The sequence below is a fragment of the Zootoca vivipara genome, chromosome 13, assembly GCF_963506605.1.
Source record: "Zootoca vivipara chromosome 13, rZooViv1.1, whole genome shotgun sequence".
NCBI classification, from domain to species: Eukaryota; Metazoa; Chordata; class Lepidosauria; order Squamata; family Lacertidae; genus Zootoca; species Zootoca vivipara.
In genome coordinates this window covers 34,873,582-34,899,874 of record NC_083288.1, presented here as the reverse complement: position 1 = coordinate 34,899,874, position 26,293 = coordinate 34,873,582, and the positions used below count along the sequence as shown (strand labels likewise).

Here is a 26,293-nt window from a genome sequence, read left to right as displayed (position 1 = left end):
AGCAGCAGCAGAGCAGACTGCCCCTGTCCCGGATACTCCGTTCCATTGCCGCTGCGCTTTCCCAGTAGCCAGGATTCCATAGCCACAGAGCATGCTCAGCTCTTGTTGGGGTGTTTCAAGAGTTCTCCCCTCTCCCGCTTAAAAGCTGCTTCCTTAGAAAAAGTTCGGTACTTCTGCAAACTTTGTGGGGTCGCCCCCCCGCCCCCGCCGCAAGCCTCCCTCTCGTGGGTGGATGGCAATGGCATCTTCAGCCTGACACTGAGAAACAGAGGGAATTAATGGCGTTCAGACTCTGTTTCTGCGCCCCTAGCTCAGGGATTCCGGTCCTGGGAACAGCTTCTGTACATTCAGTAGGCTTGTCCTGTAGGGATGAGCTCCATGTGTGTGGATAGACCAGAATGAATGTATGCTGAGCTATGATATTATAGGATCCCTTCCCTGATAGGGATGTGGGGTGGTGGTGGTCCTGATTCAGTTTGGAACTAAAGGGGCACTTACCTAATCTGCACTTTTCAAAACAATATGCAAACTGAAACGCAGCCATCCTACAAAATTTGCATTTCTCTGAATTTCCCAAAGCAGTTCTCAAGCTAAGCAATGTGTACAAAAATGCATATACTAGGGGAAAGAATGCAGAATGCTTTAGGCAAGAGAACATTGCATTGCAAAAATGTGTATATTAGGAAAAAGTGCATATAAGAATGTGTGTGCCAGCAGAAATCTGGCATTAAAAATAAAAAGTCTAACGTATGGGGAACCATAGAGAAGTGAACCCGAGACTGGAAAAATGAGAAACTTGAGAGAAACTGACAAATTCACCCATCCCTTTTTCCTTTTATGTCACTGCCCATCTCAAAATGCTGCCCAAAAGGCTAGAATAAGCATTTTCTAAACAGGGGTCCTCAAATTTTCTGCTTCAGGGGCCCACTTGAGAGGGCTGAAAATTACACTGAGGCCCACCAGACACACACAAAATAGCTGTGTTGGGTCAGAGCCAGTAACAAAATGGTGGCGGAGGGAAGGCAGTTTTTCCTAATCAGGTGGCAATTACTGGCAGTCATTTTTTATTAATATCTAATGCATTTTTTTGAATAGGCCACATTCTTAGCCACAGTGATTCAACTCCCCATTTGCTCAAATGTTCAAACTGGAGGAAGTTAGAACCCTGAAAGAATTTTTACTCATCTCCTGCCATTTCTTGACCCCCTTCTCCTTTCATGCTTGGCTTATCTGAAGGCAGCCCTGTTTCGGGAGGCTTTTAATGTTTAATAGATTAATTTTATTTCATTTTTCTGTTGGAAGCCGCCCAGAGTGGCTGGGGAAACCCAGCCAGATGGGCGGGGTATAAATAATAATAATAATAATAATAATCATCATCATCATCATCATCATGCCATATTCCCCTCAAAAGTCCCATCCACTTTCAAAGCCTTGTGATACTATTATAAATCAACCAAAGAATTCTGGGAGCTGTAGTTTAAGGGTGCTGAGAGTTGTTAGAAGGCCCCTACTCTCCCCACAGAGCTACAGCTCCCAGTTTGGGAAAGGGATTTTCCAACCGCTCCAGAAATTTTAGCTCTCTGTCTGAGGGGAATAGGGGTTTCTTAGCGACTCTCAGCACCCTCAACAAACCTCTTTAAATGTACGATGCGTGTGCAGAAAACTGTGCCTGACGTTACAGTGGAACCTCGGTTTACAAACACCTCGGTTTACGAATTTTCGGTTTACGAACGCCGCGGACCCATCTGGAACGGATTAATTCACTTTTCATTACTTTCAGTGGGAAAAGTTCGCTTCAGTTTATGAATGCTTCAGTTTATGAACAGACTTCCAGAACCAATTACACCCATGCTTCGGGTTAAGTACGCTTCAGGTTGAGTACTCCGTGGACCCGTCTGGAACGGATTAATCCACTTTCCATTACTTTCAATGGGAAAGTTCGCTTCAGTTTATGAACAGACTTCCGGAACCAATTGTGTTCATAAACCGAGGTACCACTGTATATGAAAGAGCCCCAAACTGATCATTTGACCAGAGAATGGATATATGGAGAAATTTCTGGGTGAAGGAGAGTCTGGCAGCGACAATCCAGTCCCCCAGCCTCACACACACACACAAGCACGCTCCTTTCCAAACCCATGTTTGGTTTCGTATATAATGTTTATATTTATATATTTACACAAGAACAGGGTATTTATTCCAACTGTTTGGGAGGTATCCAGGGAGGGAGGTTACACGTACAGAGCAAACGCCAGACAGACCAACCAACCCACAGAGGGAACTTTGGGGAGGAGAGGGCTGAGGGGGGAAGAATTCAGGGGGTGGGGGGGTGGGGAAAGAGAGCCTTTCCCTAGCATGGGGTCTGGATGCTGCCAACCCCTTGCTATTCTTGGAATCGGCTTTTGTGAGACTGGATCAACCGCCGCAAGGAGCTGTGGGATTATCGGAGGTGCCTCTGGAACATGGCAAACGACTTGCACTCCAATGGTCTCAAGCAGGTCGGTTTCCGATGTAAAAGCTGCAGGTGTGTTTTGGGGTGATCAGAAACCCACAGCTCAGCACTTGCTGTCATCGTCAGGAATCATTTCCTAACAGAGTGCTTTACAATCTTCTTTGGCCCGTCCTTCCAACAATCCTCTGAGGTAGGCCGCTATCCTTTTTGTATGCATCTGAGTTGCTGAGGGCCGTTTTAAGATGAAACTCTCAAAACATCTCAGATGTATTTGCAGTATTTCCCCAACCTGGTGCCCTGCAAGATCTTTTAGACTACAACTCCCATCAGCTCCAGCCAAGGAGCTGTGCCAGCTGGGGCTGATGGGAGTTGTAGTGCAAAACATCTGAAGGGCACCTGGTTGGGGGTGGTCATCCTAACGGAACATTCTAGAGTCCACTGGGTAGTGCTGGCTCCTGTCATAGTGCAAAAACCCTACGTTGTGTTCACACTAAGGCAGTTAAAGCACCTTGCAGCTGCAACGGGGAATATGTCCCATTGAACTCAGCGATGCTTGCTTCCGAGTAAACATGCATACAATTGCACTGTAAATAGCTTGTGATACTTACAACACGGATAACTAATTTGCGCTTACAAAGTATGTCTGTACTACACATTTAAACCAGTCCCTGTGCCCTCTAAGCAAAGATCTCTGGGAATTGCTGATTTGATAACGGTTCAGTGTGGTATAGTGGCTGGAATTTTGAAATTTGCCTAGCAAGACCTGGGTTCAAATTCTTCATCCAGCTACCAGCTGAACTTGAGCTAGACATTCTGTATAAGTTTATCCTAGCTCACGGGGTGGTTGTGAGGGCAAAAGGGTGCAATCACCTTCTGGGAGAAAAAGAGGGCTGAAAAGACAATTCATAATAATAATCAGCTTTGTAAGGAGAGTATCCTAAAAAGCGGGATAGAGATCTATGAACTAGCTAAGTACGTAAAATAATCAGATCAGCACCTTCGGGCACCAACAACCCCCAGGGTTCTTTGATAGAAACAAAAAGAGGTAAAACACAAAACCACTAAGTTGCTTTAAATTCGTAATGTAGATGTGGCCAGTTTCATAATGTTTCACAGCCACTCAAAACTGCACTTGAAACACTTTTAATATATACTCTTTTAAGCACAGTGTGGACCTTTGTCATGTTCTAGTTAAGAATCTAGAGTGTGTGTTGCCCTCCCATTGTTACAGGACTACAACTTCCATTGACCCTGACCATTGGCCATGCTGGCTGGCGCTGATGGGAGTTGGAGTCCAACAACATTTGAAGGGAGCATAGCCACCCTTTGCCGCCCACTGAGGTCTTTAGTGACAAAAGCCTGGATTATTTTTTTTAGGCTTTTTTTTTAAAGAAGGTTTCAAATAATTTTGAAGCACTGTAAGCCTGAAAGCGCTATAACAACACTGTGTGAACACATGGCTAGAGTTATTTTTGGAGCGAGTAAAGGAAGGGCTCTTGAAACTACCATCCATAAGTATATTTTTTTTGGGGGGGGGAGGCGGTGTCACTTGAAACCACTATGCAGATTTTCACTTGTCCATTGAGAAAGCGTCAACCAGTGTAGCACTGAAAGCATTTTGTGGCTGGGGGTGGGGTGGGGTGACATTTACAGTGACAAGCAAGTGGAGTACAGTATTTAGAAATGATGGCCTGTGAGCATTTTTGACGGAGAGGCTGGATTTGTGCCACAGCAGAAGCATGGCTTCACTGGTCCTCAGCGTAGGAGCAAGGAGTCTGCCTTGGGGTCAAGGTGAGTTGCTCCCCGCCCCCTCCTTAGTGCAGGGTCATTTTTGGCGCATGAATGCTGAAGGCATAAGATGCTCTGCCCCTCACAAATTAAAGCTCCCCAGATACATTCACAGGAAGGGGAAAATATTTGATTTGTTCCTAAGAAAGAGAGGGGTCTGAGGCATAGTCTAAGGCAGGCTTCGTCGACCTGGTGTTTTCCAGGCATCGTGCACTACAACTCCCACCAACCCAGGCCACAATGGGCAGGCTGACTGCAGGCTGATGGGAGCTGTAGTCCAAAACTCCTGGTTGGCACCAGGTTGGCGACAGGCTGGTCTAAGGTGCTGAAGCAGTGAGTGGCAGAGTGGGGGTGAGGCGACCAAACACAGCTCCATCCCGGGGGTGGGGGATGCTGACTGGAGGTGCCTGCTTCACATGGAGCCAGACCATCGGCCCACCTAGGCCAGTACTGTCGACTCTAGCTGGCAGGGGCCTTCCAAGGCTCAGCCAGCCATCTTTCCCAGAGCCGCTCCTTGACGCCCTTTGGTGAGAAGAGACTGGGAATCGAACCTAGAACTTGATGTATGCAAAGCACATTGTCTGCCACAGGCCTATGGCTCCCTCCACCTGGGTAACCCAGAGGCCATAGGTCATAAATCGGGGCTATTGTGCTGCGTCCAAAGGTCTTTAGTAGGGCTCAAGGGGTGTGTGGGTGTAACTTAACTCCACCCACCCTTTGCCCCCATATCCCGAGGGTAGGGGCGGTACCACAACTGGAGGGGTCAGAGTATGTGGCGTTGGGTCTGTGTGAGGCATGGCGGCTGTCATGACAACACACTGGAGCCTGTGGGAAAGGAAGGAGGGAGGTTTGGAGGTGGGGGTGCCCTTGGATTTTTTTACCAAGGCATATGAGGCTGAAGAGGGAGGCAGTTTTCAGTGGGTCTGGACGGTTGTACCAGAACTGAGGGGTGGGTGGGAAAGGACGGTAAAGTGAAAGGGGAGGGGGAGAAGCAACCTAAACACAGGCCTTTCCCCCCTCACTCCAGAGGACTGAACCAAGGCCCCAGCATCCCACACGGAAGGAGGGATGGGGCATCTCTACGATAAGTCCCTCTCTCCTGGCGTGCCGTACATATACGAATCTTTGCCAGGCTCCTGGACGTATTCTTCCTTCTTGTCCCAGTCAGCCGTCCAGCCTCCATTGGCAAAACTGGTGCTCTTAGTGGCGCCGTAGCCCCCTCCTCCTCCTCCTCCTCCCCCACCCCCTCCTGCGGCCATCCGGGCCGCTTCGTCCTCCTCGTCGGCCAGTTCGTCCTCGTGGATGAAGCCGCACTTCTCCTCGTGGATCTCTTCTGGCTCGGCCCAGGGCTGCTTCTCGCCAGAGGCGAAAATCCCATAGAAGATGACGCCCCCGTAATGCACTAGAGAGGCGATGAGGAAGACGTATTGCCACTCCTCCCGTGTCTGTGGGGAATGAAAGAGGGAAGAGGTCAGTGGGGATAACCGAAGAAAGTACTTCATTCATTTATTCCCGTGGTTCTTAATGGTTGGTCCTCGGACCCCAGGGAATCCATGTAGGCCACCCAAGAGGGTCCTTGGCAAATATCCGTCAACTGTCCGGGACATCTTGTTTGGGGGACGCGAGAGTACAACGCGCAAGATTGCAGTGGCCCAAAAGGCACGTTTTTAGGTGCTGTGCTCTCATGTGGACCATGTGACACAGGACCATGTCACACAGGAGTGCAGTTTGGAAAACATGCGTCCCACTTTTGCACCCATTGACCATAGTACTTCATTTGCCCTAATGGACTAGGCCCATTTAACAGGGACGTGTGATAGGACCTTCTCACATCATTAAATTTTCTGTTTTACAATTTAAAATACTCATTTTTACATCCTAAAGATATCCCTTCTTCTCTTTCCATAGTTCATTTTACATATCATAAATCCCTGCATATTTTACAAACACTATACCATTCAGTATTCCATTATTACACCCATCAAAACTTATTTACACTGTTGAATTTATCAATGCTGCCAGCGTTTTCAGCTGGACACAGTTATTTCCCATATATTCAATAAACGTTTTCCAATCTTCTCTAAACTTATGTTCTCCTTGTTCTCTTATTCTATAGGTTAAGTTTGCAAGCTGCGCATATTCTGTCAACTTAAGTTGCCATTCCTCTTTGGTTGGGACCTCGCTCGTTTTTCCATTTTTGGGCTAACCAAACATGTGCCGCAGTAGTGGCATACATAAATAACCCTTTTTGACACCTGGGAATTTCAGTCTGAATTATCTCCCAACAGAAAGGACTCCGGTTTTTTTGGGGGGGGGGGCAAGTACTTTAAAACATTTTGTTCAATTCATTATGGATCATTTCTTCTCTTCTCCATTGTTGCTTGACCAGGCAATCCTTTTGTTGTCCACCTTGCTGGCTAAAGTGGTGTTTTTTCCCCCCTTTGGTTGTGGGCCCAGAAGATGCCCAAGTTCTGAGTTTTGTACTCTTTGCCCTTTTTTCTCTTTGCTTATTCTCTCTTACAATTTAATTGGTGTTATCTGCTGGTGCTTCCACCCTGCTTCATCTTTCTCTCCCCCCCCCAAACCCCTGTTTATATATTCCATTGATTTTCTTAAGTGCCTCATATTGCGTTTGGCAGAAAGGCAGGGTAAAAATGTTCTTAATACACATTTTTTTTATTAAAAAACAACAACCAAAGTGTGAGTTTAGAGTGTCTGCTATTAGAAAAGAACACAGATACTGTGGGAATATCAGAAATTTGGTAGGACAGGGATAATCAATGGGATACAATTATCCCCAGGTATAAAATATACAGGAAGGACCGAAGGGTTTGCCTTGGTAATGGTGCTGCTCTATAGGTCAAAGAGGACATTGACAGCAATAAATGAGAAACCTGAGGAAGAACAAATCTAGTCAAGAATCACTGCATATGGAAATAACAGTCTAAAAATGTAACATAGTACTGGGGGGGAATGCTAGCAAAGCTTTTGAGATGGAGAAAGAGCCATGGTAGCTAAGTGAAACATTCATGTTCAGAAGCAACCTAACATACCTAACATGTCAATGGTATATCCATGGTATTCATGTAATATTTTAAGCGTTTGTAATTCTAAATGTTAACATTGCAACCAGCCCTGGGACCTGCTGGCGAAGCATTAGTAATACAGGAAACTCCCAACTTGCGCGTGACCAACTCGCATGCCACCATGTACATGTGTGGCGCCGCGAAATAAATAAATAAATAATCCGATTCGAACCCGGAAGTGGTGCAAAAAAAAAAAAAGGGCAACAACGGCCCAAGGAGTGCACAGAAATGGCAAAAAGAGCAGCTAGAAATCCCAGGAGCCATTGCAAGAGCAATCCCAGGAGCCATTGCACCGACCTGTGGAGAATTGGAGTTTGAGAAAGGAGGCTTGGAGGAAGCAGTACTTCCCCTCCCCTTAAAAAAATGTTTAGGGGTACTCTCATTTTCCTATTCATATTGAAATACTGCCCCTCAATGAGGCCAAACTTAGACTCACAAAATGTTTAGGGGTATGCATACCCCTGCATCTCCCCCCCCCCGAAAAAAAGCACTGGGGGAAACTCTGGTAAGCAGTTTTTAAAGGGTTTTTCAAGAGTTTCCAGAGGTTTAGAGAGCGTTTGTGGGCTTTGTAGATGGTATTCCCGCTATATGTATAGCTGCCAAGTCTCCCGCTGAAAAATGCGGGATCAGCAACGGCGCGGCACTGGAAGTCGCTTCTACGCATGTTTCGATATGCGTAGAAGCAACATCCGGTGCCGGTGCTGCCAGATTTCCGGTGCCCAGACATGGGCAGAGCGGCACCCGAAATGGAGCCTCCCTGGCAGGTAGGAAGTCCAGGGGATTTCCAGGATTTTTTTTCTATTTGGGATAACAGCGGGAAACGGATTAAAATCCGGGGGTTTCCCGTGAAAAACGGGAGACTTGGCAGCTATGGCTACCGTATATGTGATTTCACGTACATGCGGCTCCCATAAATTTAACCCCTGTGTGAGTGAAATGAAACAACAACAACAACAACAACAACAACAACAACAACAAACGTATTTCTTCCTCTGCCTTCCTTTTCTAGCTGCCCCCCATCAGTTTTTCAGCCTCCCCATCCAACCACTCTCAACCATCAGGAAGAGAACATATTGTTAGGCAGCATGCTCAGACCTCTTCCATGTGTTTTGGCCACATAAACAGCACTTGGAGAACCAAATCGGAAGGATAGAAATTATGGGAACAGGTAGTTCTCAGGACAAGCAACCCCCCCCCCGCTTTCAGGCGCTTTGATTCCTACCTTGTGTTTGGTCATAGCTCCAACGATGAGGGGACACACCATCCCTGACAGAGTTCCGACGCCATTGGAGATCCCCATGAGGATACTGGCATATCGGGGGGCAATGTCCAAGTGATTCACATTAAATCCTGGAAGCGAGGAGGCGGGTTATGGAAAGGAATTTACATCAGTTTCTCCTCTAACTTTGGAGTTAACGTACTCACTGTGAGCCTGCTTCCAGACTATCACTATTTTAAAGCGGTATGCAATTACATACTGGCCGATCCAGGTTGCGCAATGATTGGGAAGTCCTGAACAAACCCGCTTCCCAAAAACGATCAGACTTTTTGCAATAAAGGAAATGACAGAAAATACGCACTGGAAAAAGTGGGATGACACTTGTTCTGATGCACTAGCATCTAACCTCCCCGCAAACAAATCAGAATGAATGCTCATTAAATAGCCAATGTAATCTACTCTCTCTGTAATCTACTCTCTCTACGCTTCTCTGTCTGGAAGCGTCCAAATGTGCTAAAATGTTACAGTTTACCACTAGAACTACTAACAGATATTCCCCACCCCTGTAAGTTCACGCAAGATCAGAGTTGTTTGGTGTTAGATTGCAGTTAGAGTCCGTATGCAGTTCCCTATTGCTTCTATGAGATACTTGAAATATCTCTTACTTCTGCTGTCATAAACAGAAACAAAGTTAAAAGAAATAAGCATGTGGGCCCCTTGCCCTCCTTTTGTGTTTTCCCTAATCATGATCTCCTGAAAGAGGTATTCTCCTTATTGCCTCTTACAGAGCAATCCTGTGCTCTGGTTAAAAAGATTTTCAAAACCCATTAAATGCAGTACAAAACAATCATTGAAATGATTGAAACAACTGGCTTCCGGCGAGCTGCGGACATCTTAGGAAGCGCGGGATAGCCCTCCGGGGAATCCCGAACTTAACGGAGCCTATAGAGGTCACGCGAAGGCTCCGCGGACCTCAAAAACCTCAGGGGGGGTTACCCTGAGGGTCGTGGCACCCAGCAGCGCCCTGCGTGCTCTCCTGCACCCGGTTTTTATTGCTTGAGAGCCGGGCGGAGGATCGAGCTGCGGGCGCGAAGGGGGAGAGACCACTGACTCCGTTAAGTGCAGTCTCTGGCTTCCGATGGTAAGCGGCAAGTTTCCTTAAATTAAAATTAATCTGAGGAATAAAGAAGGTGGAAATTGGAGTTGGAGTGAGGTTAATAATCGGATTTTTGAAGCTGTGGGGCGCAAAAAGGGAGTCCGTCCCAGCAGCGGGGAAAAATGGCGCAGGAAAGAGATCGGAGGAGCTGAGCAACGGAAAGCGAAACTGACTGCCTGCGGAGTGAGTTTTTCAGAAGTCCTTGATTACTTTGTAACAAGGCAAGTCTTGATGGTGGAAAAGAGTTACTTAGAGTTTATATATTGATACTTTGTCTCTACCTTGGGGGTGGAACTGCAAGCGATCTGGATATTTTATATTCTCTGCGCTCTAGCCCGGAAATCAGAGGGGCTCGGAGTTGCCTGAGTACTTTACTTTTACCGCTGCAGCACCGAAGGGGGGAATATGAAGGCTGATTTTTTTTTACAATTATGAACAAAGTTAAAACTGTTCCCCAATAACTGAGAGCCTGAATGGGGGGGTCGATTTTGGATTAAGCCAGCAAGTGGCTGAAGAGGGGATTCATTGCTTTGGAACTATGGATCTGGGGTCTTTACCTTCCCTTATTTGGATTAAGCCGACAAGTGGCTGAAGTATTTGGTTTTTTTGGGGTCTTATTGGATTTAACATGTGGATTAAGCCTACAAGTGGCTGAAGAGTTGCGGGACTTGGCTTCTTTGTTTCAGGTTTTAAGAAATAAAAGGGGGACCTGGCTGTTTGAGAGCTGAAGAGGGATTTTGTTAAAAAGGGACTGAACTATTGCAACTATTAACTGTTGTTTCTCTGCCTTTGGGAGGGGAAAAGTACTGGAAGGCTTGGGATTGTAGAGTGTCAGACCCAGTGGCAGAAGGAACAATAGGTGAATTTGGGCCCTGGAATTAAATATAGTGCCATCTAGGGGCCGATAGGGCACTGCAGGTTTATTGTAAGAATTTATTAATACCGATCCCCCTAGTGGTGAAGAGGGGAACTTCCCCCCTTCTGGGAAGTTTTTTTTCTTTTTTTTTTTTGTTTTTGTTTTTGAAGGAGAATGGCTGGCAAAGAAGAAAAGAAGGCAGTAGGAACACCAAAAGATAGAAGAGGCTCAAAGCAAGAAGAAGTCAAGGATTTAGAAGCTCTATGGCAAAAAATTAAAGATGAATTTAAACATAGTGAACAACGAATGGACAAGAAATTGGGAGAGATTGATAAGAAGATTGAAGGAGCTGTGGGAGAATTATCGACTCAAATAAAAGACTTGTCGGTGAGATCCAAAACAATGGAAGAATCAATCAAGAAGACCCAAAAAGATGTAAAGGAGGTCAAAAAAGAGACAGACAAAGTGAAAGATAAAATGAAGAAAATGGACCGGGCACATGAACAAATGTTGGATAATTTAGCATTAATTGAAATGAAGCAAAGGCAATTGAATGTGAAATTGAGGGGTATCCCTGAAGAATCAGGAGAAGATATTAAATCAAGGATAATTGCTGAACTGGCAAAATGGATGGGAAAGACGGATGAAGAAGTAAGCCAGTCAATTGTAAATGTATTTAGAATTAAGGTAAAATCAGCAAAGGCCAAAGCTAGGAAAGCGCCTGGTGATTGCGTGGTGATTCTCAATTCAATGGAGATGAAAAATGAGATCTTAAGCTTGAGTTTTACCAATAAGCTAATCATCGGAGGCAAGTCTATAATCGTGTTTAAAGAAATTCCAGGAAGATTTTTGAAAAAACGCGACAATTATAAAGCAATGGTGGCCTTGCTCAGGAAAAACGGAATTCAACATAGATGGGAATACCCTGAGGGAATAATGTTTTTCTACAAAGAGAAAAGACATGTGCTGACAAGCATGTACGATATTGGGAAATTCTTGAGAAAATATGAAAAGTTTTTGGGAGAGTTGACCCCAGATCTGGCTGTTTTAGCTGAAGCGACAGCAGAGGAAGAAGAGGAACCAAAACCACAAAGAAGAAGAAGAAAGAAAAAAGAAGAAGAAGAAAAATCTGAGGAAGAGGACCAGGGAAAAGAAGAAGAAGAGGATAAAGAGTCAGAGAGTGAAGAAGAAGAAGAGGATAAAGATTTAAGTAAGAAACCCGATCAAGACTAGATAATATCTTTTCTTCCTGAAATTAGGAAGTAAAATGGCGTTGAAGATACATTCCTGGAATGTGAATGGCTTGAATAATAAAGTTAAAAGAAATAAAATTGATCATATTTTGAAGAAGAAAAATTTGGATATAATTTGCCTCCAGGAAACACACGTGGCGAAAAAACACAATTATATTCTTAGAAATAAAAGGTTGGGTAAAGAATTTATAAATTCGGTAGAAAATAAAAAGAGAGGAGTGGTTTTGTATATAAAAGACAAATTGGACCCGAAGCTGATTTTTAAAGATGAAGAAGGAAGAATGATAGCGGTCCAAATATCGACCCAAGGAGAAAAAATGTTGGTGGTGGGGATCTATGCGCCGAATGAAAATAAAGCGGAATTTTACAAGAATTTGGAGGAAAGGTTGATAGATTTCATGGACCAAAAGATAGTACTTATGGGCGATTTCAACGGAGTGACAGTGCCAGAGTTGGATAGGACAAAGAAAAGGAAGAATGAGGGTAAATTACCGAAATCTTTCTTTGAACTGGTAGAAAACCTGGGCCTAGTGGACATTTGGAGGTTAAAGCACCCTACGTTTAAACAGTTTACATTCTTCTCAGAACCAAATCAAAGTTCTGGAAGAATAGATCATATATGGATCTCCAAAGAACTAGTGCCCAGGGTGAGTAAAATAGAGATAATACCACGAACACTGTCAGACCATAACTCAATATTTATGGAATTGAAAAGCAAAGATCAGAATTCCTTTAGGTGGAGAATGAACGAAGAGCTTTTCGAAGACAAAGAGGTGGTGAAAAAAGCCAAGAATGTTTTGAAAGACTACTTTTACTGGAACCTACACAAAGACACTGGATTGGACATGGTATGGGATGCAAGTAAAGCAGTGATGAGAGGCTTTCTAATACAGCAAAATAGTTTTCTGAAACGAAAGAAAGAAAAGAAGAAGGAAGAAATTCTGAAATGTCTCATGGAAAATGAGAAAAACCTGATAGATAAACCAGAGAATCAACAGATTAAAAATAATATAAAGATGCTACAGACACAATTCTCTATGTTGATCAATCAGGAGATAGAGTGGAAAATAAAGCAGATGAGACAAAAGAATTTTGAATCAGCGAACAAAACAGGAAAATGGTTAGCTTGGCAATTAAGGAAACGTCAAAATCAAAATATGATATTGAAGATAAATATGGAAGGAAAAGTAACTGAGGAACCAAAGGAAATAAAGAAAGCCTTTCAAAAATTCTATAAAGAGTTGTATTGCAAAAAGAAAGAAGAGGAGAAGAAAATCAGTGACTATTTAAGAAAATATGGATCGAAACAAATTCCAGAAGACGAAAGAAAAAAACTTAACAACAGGATAACAACACAAGAAATACACCAGGCAATAACGAGAATGAAACTAGGAAAAGCCCCAGGACCAGATGGATTATCAGCAAAATATTATAAAGTTTTAAATGGACAGTTGGCACCAATTTTAGAAGAAGTGATGAATAACATCCTTGCAGGAGGAAAGATCCCAAATACATGGAAGGAAGCGTATATAACATTAATTCCAAAACCGGGAGTGGACAGCTTAGAAGTTAGAAATTACAGACCAATTTCTTTATTGAATAATGATTATAAGCTTTTTGCAGATATAATGTCCAAGAGATTGAAAGAAGTTTTGAAGGAAATGATACATAAAGATCAAGCTGGTTTTCTTCCTGGCAGACAGTTAAAAGACAATGTTAGACATATTATAGATGTAATAGAATATCTGGAAACCAAGATAGATAAGCCAGCAGTGTTAATGTTTGTGGATGCAGAGAAAGCATTTGACAATATATCTTGGCTGTTTATGAAGAAGAATTTGGAATCGATGGTTGGTAAAGATTCATTTCTGAATGGGATCGAGGCAATATATTCAGAACAAAAAGCAAGATTGATTATTAATAATACATTAACAGATTATTTTGACATCACAAAAGGAACTAGACAGGGGTGTCCTTTATCTCCTCTATTATTCATCATGGTCCTGGAAGTACTATTGAACAGACTAAGAGATCTTTCAACTATTAGAGGAATTAAAGTAGGCGCGAAACAATTCAAAGTGAAAGCCTTCGCGGACGATTTAGTTTTAACTCTGGAAAATCCCAACGAAAGTGTTGCAGAGGCTATAGAAGAAATTGAGAAATTTGGACAATTAGCAGGATTTAAATTAAACAGACAGAAAACAAAGGTTATGACAATGAATATGACGAAAGAGGAAAAGCAAGAGTTACATCTAAAATATGGTTTCGATGTGGCAAAAAAAGTAAAATACCTCGGAATATGGATGACAACAAAGAATATTAATTTATACAGTGACAACTATGAACCAGTATGGAGAGAAATTAAGAAAGACCTGGAAAGGTGGGCTAATATGAACATGTCATTTCTAGGAAGAATAGCAGCAATTAAGATGAACATATTACCTAAAATGTTATTCTTATTTCAGACTATACCTGTAGTGAAGGGTACAAGACAATTTCAAGAATGGCAGAAGATTTTGTCAAGATTTGTCTGGCAGGGGAAAAAACCTAGAATAAAACATAAAATTTTGGTAGATAGAAAAGAAAGAGGCGGTTTCTCCCTACCAGACTTAAGACTATATTATGAAGCGTCTTGTATGTGTTGGATTAAAGAGTGGATAACGTTAAAGAATACTGATCTGCTAGATTTGGAAGGTTTTAACAATAGATTTGGATGGCATGCATATTTATGTTATGATAAAAAGAAGTCTCATACTGGGTTTACTAATCATGTGATAAGGAGATCTCTGTATGAGGTGTGGGAAAGAAACAAAATGCTGTTAGAGATTAAAAAACCATGGTGGGTTTCACCAGTAGAGGTATTAACAGTTAAGAAAGTAAATATGGAGGGGAAGTGGGCCACTTATGAGGAAATCTTGACAAGGACTGAAAAAGGATGGAGACTTAAACCCTATGAAGAAATTAAAGGAGTTTTAACAGGATGGATACAATACCATCAAATAAACGATGTTCTTAGGGAGGACAGAAAAATAGGATTTGAGGATAAAAGGTCCAAATTCCAAATAGAAGTGCTTGAAGGCAAAACAAAGCTTCTGTCAAAAATGTATAATTTGTTGTTAGAGTGGTATACAAAAGATGAGTTGACAAAAGAAGCGATGATTAAATGGGCAAAAGATTTTGGGCATAATATTGAATACGACGCGTGGTTGAAATTATGGACTCAAACCTTGAGATTCACAGCATGTACCGCCTTGAAAGAAAACGTGTATAAGATGTTGTATAGATGGTATTTAACACCAGTTAAACTAGCCAAAATGTTTAGAATGAGTGATAAAACTTGCTGGAAATGTAAAGAGGGAAATGGCGAATTTTATCATATGTGGTGGACATGCGATAAGGTAAAAAGATTTTGGGAGATGTTTTATAATGAGTTGAAAAAGATGCTTAGATATACCTTCCCAAAAAAACCGGAAGCATTTTTGCTAGGAATAATGGGAGAAGAGATTAGAAAAGAAGATCAAGTATTGTTTATGTATGCGACAACCGCGGCTAGGACTTTGTTAGCCCAAAAATGGAAAACACAGGAATTACCAACAATTGAGGAGTGGCAGACTAAAATGGTGGACTATGCTGAACTCGCAAGGATGACTTGCAAGATTCGCGACCAGGGGGAGACAAGGTTTCAAAAAGACTGGAGTAAATATGTGGAGTATATGGAGAAAAACTGTAGATCTTTAAAAACACTTGCAGGATTGAAGTAAATCCTACGAATTGATTAAAAAGTCAAAAAGGAACTGCAAAAAGGGAGTCAACAAGAAACCCGCATGAAGGGAGGGGGGGAAGTCGTAGCTCGGCAGAGCAGGATGTTAGATGAAAATTTATAATGTTTGGTATAAAAGAATGTTTTTTTATTATTTTAATTGGTTAAATTCGGAAAATTGAATAAAAATTCATTTAAAAAAAAAAAAGAAATGATTGAAACAACTGGCCACCCATCAAAAAATGTAAACACCCACATAGCCCTGTCGGCATAAAAAAGGTCTTCCAAAAAAAACCCCAAAAGTGAGGATGCTTGCAAATGTTCCTTCCACAGCTTGGGAACAGTGGCATAAAATGCCCAACCTCCGGTGGAAGCCAGTCAGAAACATGGAGGACATCACAGCTCAATGCACGTGCTGGCCAGGCAAAAGCACTCAGAGGGCACAGGGCAAGGGGGGTTAGGGGTGTGGCCAAAAGAGAGGGGGCACAGACAGAGGTGGAGCTAGCTGCTCCAGGACCCAGAGTGGCGCACATGCTGTGCACCCGGGGGGCGGGACTAGTCACCCAGGGGGACGGGGCGAGTGTCCCAGGGGACGGGGCAGCAATGTCACCCCCCTCAGGCCACACCCAGGTCAGGCCACACCCAACGCAACCCCCTTCCACTGCCAGTGGGCATGGACTAGGCTCCAAGGGCCACACAGAAAAAGTGCACCTAATGAGGATGGATTATACGGGTATCAGAAAGCATCCAGGTCAGGCTTCCCACTGTGTGGGAGTTGTGGGCAAGGATGGGTGAACCTTACAATTTCAGGTTCTCTCAGTTTATTTTCCCAATAGATTCAGTTCTTCAGTCTGCTAAAAACCAACCAACCAGCCCTCATGAAAATTCACCACCATTTTAGTGTGAATTTCTTCTACTATTTTTTCTAGAAAAAGAGGTTCCCAAGCTCACCCTTGTTCTCTTAGAATGGCAATGGCACCCACCTGAGAGGTGCTGGAGCTGAACTCTGGTGAGCTCCGGCTGAAAAAAAGCCCTGCTTCTAACATACATGTTTGCATACAATTTTGCCCAATATACATATTTCTGCAGGCCAATTTCCCCTGATATAATGCACTATATATACATAATGTATGACATTGTTTTCACAACTATATGCACTTTAATGCACACTTTACCCCAGTATGTGTTCTTCTACTTGGCTAGAGGAGTGCATTGCAAACTTCAGAGAATTTCGCATTTCAGAGCCTGGCTGTTTGGGTTTGTTTGTTGTTTCAGAAAGTGTGACTTAGGTAGGATCACAAACTTAATTCCTCTTTGATCCCTACTTGTTGTGGGAAGCAGAGGACCTTCAATTTGGAATACAGTGGAACCTCGGTTTTCGAGTGTCTCAGAAGTCAAACGTTTCGGCTTTCAAACGCCAAAAACCGCTTCGGTTTTCGAACGATTTTCGGAAGCCAAACGTACCACATGGCTTCCGTTTTGAGTTTCCCTATTGGATTGAGGCTTCCGCTTTCAGTTTTCTGTTTTCGAACGTTTCGGAAGGCGAACGGTCTTCTGGAACAGATTACGTTTGAAAACCGAGGTTCCACTGTACCACAACGCCCTAACACAGGTGTGAGGAATCTTTCATGGCTGAACTACAGTTCCCATCAGTCCCAGCAAGCATGACCAGTGGCTGACGATATAGGGAGTTGTAGTTGTAGCAACAACTGGAGGTCCCTAAGAGCTTACCTGAAATAGCAAAACCGCTGAAACCCACGGCCAGAACAAGGAAAGAAATTGCTACGCCTTTGCTGTGGGAATAGCCAACCACTAAGAGGAGTGTGGCTTCCATGCCAAAACCTGACGAAGAAGGAAGAACAGAGAAAGTGAGTGCGGATACACAGCTCCCGCACACAAGCACAGCTTTGTCTATTTTCATCTTCTGACTGTGATTGCGCTGCATAAGAAACTAGAGCAGGGTGTACATAAAACTTACATGTGGCTGTACGTGCTGCTATTTTTTTTTGCTAATGTAAAGGGAAGGGTGTCATAACTTAGCGGGGCTGCAAATGAGCCGTAGAGCATATGCTATGCATACAGAAAGCCTCAGTTTTTGGCAATCGCAGGTGGAAAAAAATTGCTGTTGCACCCAGATCCCACTTGCTGGCTGCCCTCAGGTATCTGGCTGGCCGCTGTGAGAACAGAGTGCTGGACTAGAAGGGCCTTTGGCCTGATCCAGAAGGGATCTACTGATGTTCTTAATTTCAATTCCCCAACATCTACAACACATGGTACGCATGTGTCATTTCAACACCAATTCATTCTCCCAGGCGTTAAAAATCCTTTTAAGCCACTCTGGAAGCTTGTGTTTCATTTATCCACTGTGTTGTTGCTTTTTAAAAAAATCTATTGTGTTATAGCTGATGTTTGGCTCTGTTTGATCTTATGGTTGATTGTGTAACTTTATTTTATTTTTATCTCCAGCTGTCCTGAGAGCTGAGATGCGCTGATGGTGCAGGATGAAAATGTAACAAATGAGCTAACGGATAAAAAAGCCAGCCTTGAGTGAAAAAGATCAAAGGTAGGGGTGGGAAAGACCTTTCTCCGCATAAGGCAGGATCCCCCAACCTGGTGCCTGCAGGCATGGCTGGACTACACTTCCCATCATCCTTGACCATGGGCTGATGGGAGTTGTAGTCCAACCACACCCAGAATGTGCCAAATTCGGGAAGGCCAGCATTAAGGGTTTGGTCTGCAGTGCGGTCCTGGGTTATATGGACTTGGGTATAAGACTGATTCATGAATAAATGAGGGTCAGGGGAGGTTGCAACTTTGTGAAAAGTGAACGGGCAAGAGGAGACCTTGCTAAAAGCAAGAGCGCAGGGTCCACTGCAATCCACAGGACAGGGATATGTGGTGATTTCTCAAGCCCTTCTACTAGGAAACCAGGGCTGGGAGTTATCAGCTTTTCAACACTGTGATGTATCACCAGCTAAACATCGTGATAGAGTGATACATTGCAATGTTGAAAAGCAGAGGGAGGAACAAGCTGCATTGTCCTCAGACCCGCAAGGTGCTGGGGTGAAACTGCCTCCGCTCCCAATGTAACTTTTCCCTTCCTCTGCGCACCAGGCACTGGTGGCTGAGCGATGGCAGTTTAACCTACAATAAACTGCTGGGTGAAGCCGCCATTGCCCAGGGCGACTAGAAACCCCAGAAAAGCATTCTAAGCAGAATACAAGAATCTCTAAGGGATTTTGCATCCATGAGTGCTAAAAACCTGAGGTGTGCCTGTCTCTGCGAAAGAAAGAAAGAAAGAAAGAAAGAAAGAAAGAAAGAAAGAAAGAAAGAAAGAAAGAAAGAAAGAAATCTCAGTGAAAAGAGAGATTCTCAGAAACCTGTGCAAGTTCCTGGATTCTGTCTCGAACGCATTTGCTTCAAATATTGTGGCACTCTCAGTACTGCCTATTCTGGGGGTGCGAAACCCCCTAGATCAGGCATAGGCAACCTTGGCTCTCCAGATGTTTTGGAACTACAACTCCCATGATCCCTGACCACTGGCCCTGTTGGCTAAGGATCATGGGAGTTGTAGTTCCAAAACACCTGGAGAGCCAAGGTTGCCTATGCCTGCCCTAGATGCTGCTGGGCTCCAATTTCCATCATCCCTGGATATTTGCCATGCTAGCTGGGGGCAGATGGGAGTTGGGAGCAAGTTCTGGAGGGCAGCAGGTCCCCTGCTCCTAGCCTGGACACTTTTCTCTAGAAACCTTTCCCACTGCCAAGCCAGCCACCTGCCCCTTACTGGAGTCCGGGTATCTCTCAACCAAGCCTTAACCCTCCTCCCTGAGCCTTTTCTCCAACAATGCCTTTCTCTCTCACCCCCACAGTTCATCATCTTGCGGACGTTTGTGGTAGACATGATCCTTCGCGTCCGCAGGTAGTCGGCGATTTGGCCCCCAATGGGCACGATGATCGTCATGACCAGGTGAGGCAAAGCAGAAAGCATGCCCACCTGCATAGGAAGAGATGAAAAGGAAGAGGCAGCCCATAAGTTCCAGGCACAGGAGGATGTTTAAAAACAGTTAAGAAAATCCAGCTGTCATGTGGAGTATTTTTTTCTTTTGAACATTACTTTTATGACCAAGGGCACCTGCAGGATATTTTTCAAGTGGGGAGGGGGGCAGTGTATGTGTTTGTGTCCAAACAGAACACTGGAAGGGCGGGATACGGCTTATTTCTCACACAAAAAAATGAGAATAGTGCCTATACTTTTTGTCTCATGTAGCAGGTTCTGCAAACTTCAGAGTTTTATCCAACTAAAGTCTTCCTCAGAGCAGACCCACTGAAAGTAAGACTGCCATGACCATGAATTTCAATGGGTTGACTATACGTAGGGCTCAGTTGAAGAAAACTCTTAAGTTGCGTAAAACTGATAAGATAAGATAATCTTTACTGTCATTGTCCCCTTGCGGGAACAAGGAAATTACTCGGTTACCACATCCACTCAGATAAAGCTCAGATATTCCACATAATCCAAAATTACTACAAAACACTAATTAAAACAATGCAGTACAATACAATATAACAAGTAAAATAAGATGACTTCAAAGTCCAGACTTTCCATTTAAGGCCAAAATCGCTCTAGAGAAGAAACTGTTCTTGAGACGGCTCGTTCTTGCCTGCATTGTTCTATATCTCCGTCCCGATGGCAGAAACTCAAAGAAACAAGACAAAAATGTGCAGGTACCTTTCTTCTCGCTTTTTGGGTGAGAAATTAGCCTGATAACATTGGGTGGTGTTTAAATATGTTTTACTCAAAGCAGACCCACTGAAATGAATGAACATGGCTAAGTCAGGCCCATTAATTCCAATGGGTCTAGTCTGAGTGAAATTTAGTTGCCAATAACCCATTGGATATAACCCATGCTCTCTTTAAAAACAAAAGTGAAAGTCAGGAATCTTGGGGTTATGGTTCCTGGTGGTGGGGGAACTGCCCTTCCACCGAACACCCATGTTGAAAACATTATATAATTCTGTCAAAGGACTTCAAACCCTGGTGCGCGGGCGCAGTGCCCTCCTGCCGGCCCAGCGCCCTGGCGCCCCGCGCCACCGAGACTACCCCTAGAGCCGGGCCTGATTGTCGCTCCAACCACACACCCACACCTTGCCCATGCGCTGCAGCTGTGTAGATGTACGTTTTGGGATCCTGAAATTTGATCCTGCTAATTTCTGAAGTTTTATATTTGTCTTCTTTTTAAAAAAAAGTCTATACTGCACATACCCTGTTTCCCCAAAAATAAGACACACCATAAAATAAGCTGTATCAGGATTTCTAAGCATTTGCGCAATATACAAGTGAAACTCGGGAAATTAGAATATCGTCGAAAAGTGCATTTATTTCAGTAATGCAACTTATTATTTTTAATTTTTTTAACAAACGGAACATCTTGGTTCCTTCTCTCTGTGTGTGACTTTGTTTTGGATTTTTGAGCCTGTTTCCTCTGAGTGCATTCCTGCTCAACCTTGCCCCAGCATACGATGGAAGAACAATTGCCACGTGGCTAGGGGCACCTTTCCTTTCTCTTATCAGCACAGAATGAAACACCCTCTGCTAATTAATAAATTAACAACGGCAGCAATATCCACCACTCTTCACCAGTAGGTCCCAAGACTGGGTTAGAACAATTTCAAAATCAGTAATAAAAACAGCGAAGAGAACTTATGGACTAGTTTCCAATTTCTTGCCCTGACACATGCAAGAGTGCGCGCGCGCGCACACACACACACACCTCAGACCAAGGGCAATTTTTCTCACCTTGCTGATTTCAAAGCCAAAGACTTCTTCAAAATAGGCCGGCTGGCTAATTAAGAGCAAATAGAAGGTCCAGCTCCGGCAAAAGTTGGCCACAATAATGGCATAGACAGGCATGGAAGTGAAGAACTTGCGCCAGGGGGCTTTGAATTTCTGCCAAGAGGTGGGGAGGGGAGAGAGAGAGAGAGAGAGAGAGAGAGAGAGGTGGAAACATTAATGGAGTTGCCTCACATCCTCGCGTATCCCCACCGCAGTGCTGTCGCAGGACTTCCGAGGCCACTTGCCTCCTCAAAAATGGTGCCCCGTGAAGGTGCCGGTGCCGAGAGCTCCCTACTGCAGAGAGATCTTCAATGTCTGCCTCCTCACCACCATACATTTAAAGCATATGCTTCCTTGCTCCCCAAATCCTGGGAGCTGTAGTTTTCCCCTCACAGAGCTATAACTCTCAGCACCCTTAAACTACAGCTCCCAGGATTCTTTGGGGGAAGTCGTGCTTTAAATGTATGGTGTGTGCACAGTTTCTCTCTCCGCTCTCTCTTATCCTTGCCCATGGTCTTTGCTCCTCCACCTTCACCACCCTCACCTGTCCACATGTCTCTTTTCCCTCCTCATAAAACCCTGCCCTGAAGCCCAGTATGCTTGGAACTGTCTCCCAGGACACCCGCCTTATACCACCACTAGACCACATATGCACTAGGCATTTAAAGCAGTATTCTACCACTTTGAAAAGGGACCCAGGTGGCTCTGTGGGTTAAACCACTGAGCCTAGGGCTTGCTGATCAAAAGGTCAGCGGTTCGAATCCCTGTGGCGCGGTGAGCTCCTGTTGCTCGGTCCCAGCTCCTGCCAACCTAGCAGTTCGAAAGCACATCAAAATGCAAGTAGATAAATAGGAACCACTACAGCGGGAAGGCAAACGGCGTTTCCGTGTGCTGCTCTGGTTCGCCAGAAGTGGCTTTGTCATGCTGGCCACATGACCTGGAAGCTATACGCCGGCTCCCTCGATCAATAATGCGAGATGAGCGCACAACCCCACAGTCGGTCACGACTGGACCTAATGGTCAGGGGTCCCTTTACCTTTACCTTACCACTTTGAACAATTAGTCTTACCCCAAAGAATCCTGGGAACTGTAGTTTGTTAAGGGTGCCCCCTATTCCCATCACACAGGTACCATTCTCAGAGTGGTTTAGCAGCCAACCCCTCTTCCCAGGGAACTCTGTAGCTTGGGACCTGTCTTTTTTACCTCCTGCCTTCTTTCTTATTTTCATTTTTCAACGCTTCATCCTATAAGCTCAAGGTAGTGCACGTGGTTCTCCCCCCCCTCCCCATATTATCCTCACAAGAACCCTGCGAGGTAGGTTAGGCCGAGAGGCAGTAACCAGGCCTCGCAGCCAAGGGAGGATTTGAACCCTGGTTTCCCGGTGTCGTAGCCTGGCACTTTAGCCACTACGCCACACTTTGTTAAGGCTCCGTGCACGTTGATGGCGCCATATGAATGGCAAGAGAGCAATGCAAGGCACTGACCAGAAGGGGATTCATAAGACTGGCACTTTCTCCAATGCTTTCTTCTATGTATTTCCTCTCTTCCTCGGTGATGGTTGGGTGCTGCGCAGGACTCTCGTAGGAAACCATCAGCCAGAAGATATACCAGAAGATACCAAAGCTGCCTGCCAAGGGACAGAATTGCAGAAACGGTTGGAGGGAAGGGACCTACGATCTGATCCAACGAGCTTTGGGCAACGGAGAAGGCATGGCAGCCAAAGAGTTATTTTGCCCGTTGGCCTCATGGCTGGCTTACCGTAGACGTAGAATACCGAGCTCCACCCGGAATACTGCACTAGGATCCCGGCGAGAGGCATGGCCACCACAGCCCCTGCGTAAGAGCCTGTAAAGGTATAGGGGAAAGGTTAGCTAGGGATACAAGCTGGGATTCCTAACCCCAGTGGGGACTGGTGCTCATTGGGACTGGCAGGGCAGAAGTCAGGGTGACCAGCTGGCTGTAAGGAAGAAGGCAGCCAGGCGTGGGGGTCTGGCTGATGGCAGGCTGAGCTTGGTGGGGCAGTGCCCCCCATTTGCTTGACTGGAACAGCCTTTACTGCCTGACTCCTAGCAACCCTCGTTATCCCTCTGAGGTTGCTTCCACACTCGCTGTTCCATGACTAGCTGCTATGAAAAAGGAAGAAAAGGGGGTGGGGAGAGGACGAGAGGAAAGCAGTGTTCAACATCCTCTCCTTGTGAAACAGGAACATGTCAAATAACGGGGCAATTTGGGGGCAATTCGTCAGTTACCCACCAGCAGTGCTGTTTCCTGTTCAGCAAGAACAGTAAGAGGGACAGAATTTGCAAGGGGGGGGGAACTGCGAAAGTCGCGGGGGACCTTTGCTAACTGGGAATTCATTCCTTCTGAATAAACACTACAGAAGGATCCTGGCTGTGGAGTTAGGAATTGCTAGACAACGTGGCATTACAATGGTACCTCGACTTACGAATGACTTGACAACCGAATTTATCGACTTACAAATGGGGCAAATGGCCACACACTTACGAATTTCTCAACATCCGAACGGAAACCGCAGCGGTTTTAGATAGGGGTTGCTTCGACTTACAAATTTTTCCATTTCCAATGCATTCCTATAGGAAATCATGTTTCCAATGGCGCTTTTCGACTTACGGATTTTCCGACCTACGAAGGTCCCTTCGGAACGAATTAAATTCATAAGTCAAGGCACCACTGTATGTTAAACTCTGTATGGAACCACTGTCTCAAATCCTCAGAAGCGAAGCAGTCCTCGTGTGAAAGCAACTTTTTAGGGCATGTCCAGTGAGTTTTGCGAAAGTGAGTCACTCACCAAGCGCTGTTCCAACATGTCAAACCAAACCAGGATGTGATGCGTTTTGATCTAGACTTTGGGACAGGTCTTCTAGGCTTCTGCTTAAGAAATTTCAACAAGCCAGAAGCCAAAGGACATCAGGTTCAAGGCGGCAACCATGGTATTTTGCATGGGAGGCCCTCCCCGCCCATTTAACTTTGATGGTCGGTGAACATGTTACCTTACCACAGAAGGCTGTTGTCGCCAGGCGGCTGCGTTCCAGGGGGGGTGCCCATTTGCTCCAGATACCGTGGCATGCTGGGTAGGTGACCCCCTGGAGGTGGAGGGCACAGAGAGTTACATAGAGATCAGAGCTACCTTTCCACTGGAGAGAGAGAGAGAAAAGAGGCAGGCCCAAGGAACAAGCTCTGCTTCCGACCCATAACTCTGTCCCACCTTGACTCCATTCTTTACAAGAGGGCTAAGTGCCCCGAGGAAGGGAGCTGAGGCTTCGGAGAGGAAGGTGGAGAGGTCAATATTACGGGGCGGTGCAAAAGCGCGGAGATTAGGGGTGCGGGCCTTACCTCCACAAGGCCTTGCAGGATCCGCACGAAGATCACGCAGCCAAAGTGGACCCTTGCGGCCGATGGAATGAGCATGTTCAGGGTTGATGTCGCCACAATGGCAAAGCCAAAAACCCTGTGGACCAAAAGGCAGGTGTTAAGAAAAGCTGTAAAAAAAGAAAGAAAGCCCAGCCCGTTTGCTTTCCCTCTCACCATTATTCCTTTGATATTTACAGAGGTTTTTTGGTCCCCATGAGCCTGTGAAGTGATAGGGAGTCACTCGCCTTAATCACCAGTGACTCTCATGGCTGAAGGGGGATTTGAACCCATGTCCCACATCCACATTCTGATAGTCAGCCAATTGCTCTGAACAGCTCCCTGCCTCTTCCCGTAGGGTATACACGAGAGCTGTAGAGACTAGAGACCTGTCCAGTCAGAGGACAGCTTCCTTCTTTCCCCCACTGCCTAGGAAACACCATAAGGAACCTCCGCTTTCTCTAGCGAGGGTCTATGTATGCACGTGTGTTTCAAGATAGGTGTTTATTGTGGGATCAGTGCTTGCAAATTTCTTGCACGCTAAACTTACTTCTTAAATTATCAACTAAAGTTTACTTGAAAAGAACCACAAACTTTTTTTTTAAAAAAAGACACAAAATACCAAATTTTTGCTGCAGTGATAATCTGGTTTATACAAAGGTACAGTCAATTTTCATGATCTTTATCTTTCACCAGATAATGAGCTATCCCAAATGGACCAAGGTATCTTCCTATTCCTGTTCTAGAGAATGAGATCACCAGGTGTGAGCCAAAATCTGCATGTTCCCCCTCTTTGATTTACTGTACACATACACACACTAAAAAAAAAACCCTACCTGCGTCTTACCTGTTAGCAGCAAATTTCTGTGCTATGAACCCTCCTGGGATCTGGGTGACGATGTAACCCCAGAAGAAGGATCCATGAATCATGCCCACTGTCTCAGGATCCCAGTTGAACTCCGCTTTCTGAAGTGGTGAGAAGAATAGAGGAGAGATTCAGTTCCCGATTACAGCCAGCAGCAGGACTTCAGTCACAGTTGCACCATCCATTCAACGTCCAGCCAAGAATCCTGGGAACTGTAGTTTACGTTAATGGTACTCTGCACTGTAGCTCTGTCAGGAGTGAACTACATTTCCCATAATTCTTTGGGAGGAAGCTTGTGCTTTAAGTGTATGTTGTGTATCCAACCATAGAATCATAGAGTTGGAAGGTCATCCTAGTCCACTGCGGTGGTCAACCTAGTCCAGGTGTGGGGAACCAGTGGCTCTCTAGATGCTGCTTAACTACAACTCCCAGCATCCCTAGCCATTGACCACGCTTACTGGAGCTAATGGGAGTTGTGGTTCATCAACATCTGGAGGGCCAGATAGAAGATTGAGCCTGGGAAACAGTCAGGGCTCTGTAATGTGTGAAGCAATAGTAAAAATAGGGAGTGCCCCATCAAATCCAGAGGTGCTTATCTCGGAGTAGACCTGCACAGGATTGAGGGTGCTGATCTGATAGGCATGGTGAAAAACTGA

At 44.8% G+C, this 26,293-nt stretch overlaps 1 protein-coding gene across 1 annotated transcript in view; it reads right to left on the bottom strand.

Moving 5' to 3' along the window:
• Positions 1–5,319: 5,319 nt before the first annotated feature.
• Positions 5,320–26,293, bottom strand: part of SLC17A7 (solute carrier family 17 member 7) — a 36,274-nt gene continuing 15,300 nt past the window's right edge. The window contains exons 3-12 of the mRNA XM_060281242.1: positions 25,620–25,738; positions 24,758–24,872; positions 24,420–24,507; positions 23,162–23,248; positions 22,888–23,030; positions 21,368–21,517; positions 19,432–19,564; positions 17,302–17,412; positions 8,549–8,676; positions 5,320–5,685 (exon numbers count right to left, since the gene is read on the bottom strand). Coding sequence (XP_060137225.1) covers positions 5,320–5,685; positions 8,549–8,676; positions 17,302–17,412; positions 19,432–19,564; positions 21,368–21,517; positions 22,888–23,030; positions 23,162–23,248; positions 24,420–24,507; positions 24,758–24,872; positions 25,620–25,738 — 1,440 coding nt within the window. The remainder of the gene's footprint in view (positions 5,686–8,548; positions 8,677–17,301; positions 17,413–19,431; positions 19,565–21,367; positions 21,518–22,887; positions 23,031–23,161; positions 23,249–24,419; positions 24,508–24,757; positions 24,873–25,619; positions 25,739–26,293) is intronic.